Here is a 1,599-nt window from a genome sequence, read left to right as displayed (position 1 = left end):
CAGAGGTGCCTGTGGGGTAGGCCTCCTCTAGCCCCTGGCGCTGTCCACCTGCTGGGGGCCCCCGGAGGCAGGGAGGCGTCGCGTGTGGCCCAACCTGGCCCTGCCTCTCCCTTCCCCGCTGGGCCCGCGTCCCATCCCTCTCCTTCCGCCTCCGCCAGCGCCAAGGAATGTGGCGAGGCCGGCTGGGCAGCTCGATCGCCTGGGTCCTCTGTGCTCCCCCTTGATGAGCACGGGGCCAGATGCAAGCGCTCCCACCGCAGAGACCTGGGCCAGGGCCAACAGTCTCAGAGGAACTGGGGTCCGAGGCAGGGACCCCACGGAGAGGGAGCTGGGGGCTGTGGTGCCCTGTTACTCCGGTCAGAACTCAGGCTTTGACGGTGAGGCTCTTGGAAAATCCCTGACTGGATAGTAAGGGACGCTTGGTCGCTGGTCCTGACAAATGTCCCCGTGGGGAAACTGAGGCTGTCGTGACACATTGTGGTCCCGTGGTTGCCCTCTCCTGTGGCTCCTACACCCTGTGGCCTGGGCCAAGCTCCCCTCCCCCATCAGGGGTCCCCAGCAGGCCTGGTGGCTCTGTGCCCGGGTGGGGCGGTCGCCAGCACCTGGTGAGGCTGAGAGCAGATAAATATAGAGGGGAGGAGAGAAGCAGGAGGGGGAGCTGGTGCGAGAGGGTGGTCAGTACCTGCCCTGGTGGTGCTGCTCACAGCCCTGCCCCGACTTCCAGAAGCCAGGGACGAAGCTCCCCCAGAGCCCGCCTGGGCAGGGTCTGCTGTCAGTTGTGCCATGGCCTCCCTCATGCTCCACCTCCACTCCTCCCTGGAGCAGGAGACAGGTGTCCTCGTCCCCCTCCTGCTCCCCCCTCCTGGATTTAGCATTCTGGGCGCAGTGGGACCATGGCACAATTCCTGCCTGGCCCTGCTCCGGTTGCCTTGGAGGCCTCTCTCAGACCCCAGGCTGAGTTGGGGGGGTAGGGAGGGTGTGACCTAAGGCTCAAATCTCCAACCACACCTGGCCTTCCTGTCCAGCTGTTCCTCAGCCTGTCCGAGCCAGGGGCGGGGTCCCTGCTCACACTGGTCTCAGGGCTGGGTGTCCCAGGGAGAAGGAGGAGAGCGACTTCCAGCCAGGGGGACTTCTATCTCTCCCAGCTCAGAGGTGGGGGACGAGGGAGGGCCCAGGATGAGAATTCATGGTCCAGGGAGTCTGGGGACTCAGTGGCCTGATTCCCAGCCCAGTGCTCCTCCCACCCGACCTGGCCAGACTGTGTCTCCTTAGGGGTCCGGGCAGGAGCTTCGGAGACCGTGGGGGCGGCGCCCTATTTCAGCCGCTCCTCCACTCCTTCCTATCTCAGGCATTGTGCAGGGCGGCCTGGCTCTGAGCGGCCCTGCCTCTCTCCCCAGGGTCCCCTGGAGGTGACGCTGACCCAGCCGGGGAGGAGTGGGCCGGCCTCTGACAGGTGAGCTTGGCCTCTGGGAGCCCAGTGGCCCGCAAACGCGCAGAACCCGGCTGCCGCTGTCCCCTGTGGGTTGTGCAATGAGGGAGAGGCCCTCCTGGCCGCCGGACGCTGCGGCTTGGCTGGGGTCCCGGGGCGGTCCAGCCGAG

At 66.6% G+C, this 1,599-nt stretch overlaps 1 protein-coding gene across 1 annotated transcript in view; it reads left to right on the top strand.

Annotated features, from left to right (window-relative positions):
• The first annotated feature begins 10 nt into the window (after positions 1–10).
• Plekhh3 (pleckstrin homology, MyTH4 and FERM domain containing H3) overlaps positions 11–1,599 on the top strand; it is a 6,746-nt gene continuing 5,157 nt past the window's right edge. The window contains exons 1-2 of the mRNA XM_033763136.1: positions 11–377; positions 1,398–1,453. Of these exons, the coding sequence (XP_033619027.1) occupies positions 240–377; positions 1,398–1,453 (194 nt within the window). The 5' untranslated portion in view covers positions 11–239. The remainder of the gene's footprint in view (positions 378–1,397; positions 1,454–1,599) is intronic.

The sequence above is a fragment of the Fukomys damarensis genome, unplaced genomic scaffold, assembly GCF_012274545.1.
Source record: "Fukomys damarensis isolate Sample0158 unplaced genomic scaffold, DMR_v1.0_HiC HiC_scaffold_13, whole genome shotgun sequence".
NCBI lineage: Eukaryota > Metazoa > Chordata > Mammalia > Rodentia > Bathyergidae > Fukomys > Fukomys damarensis.
This window is presented reverse-complemented; position numbering and strand designations above follow the sequence as displayed.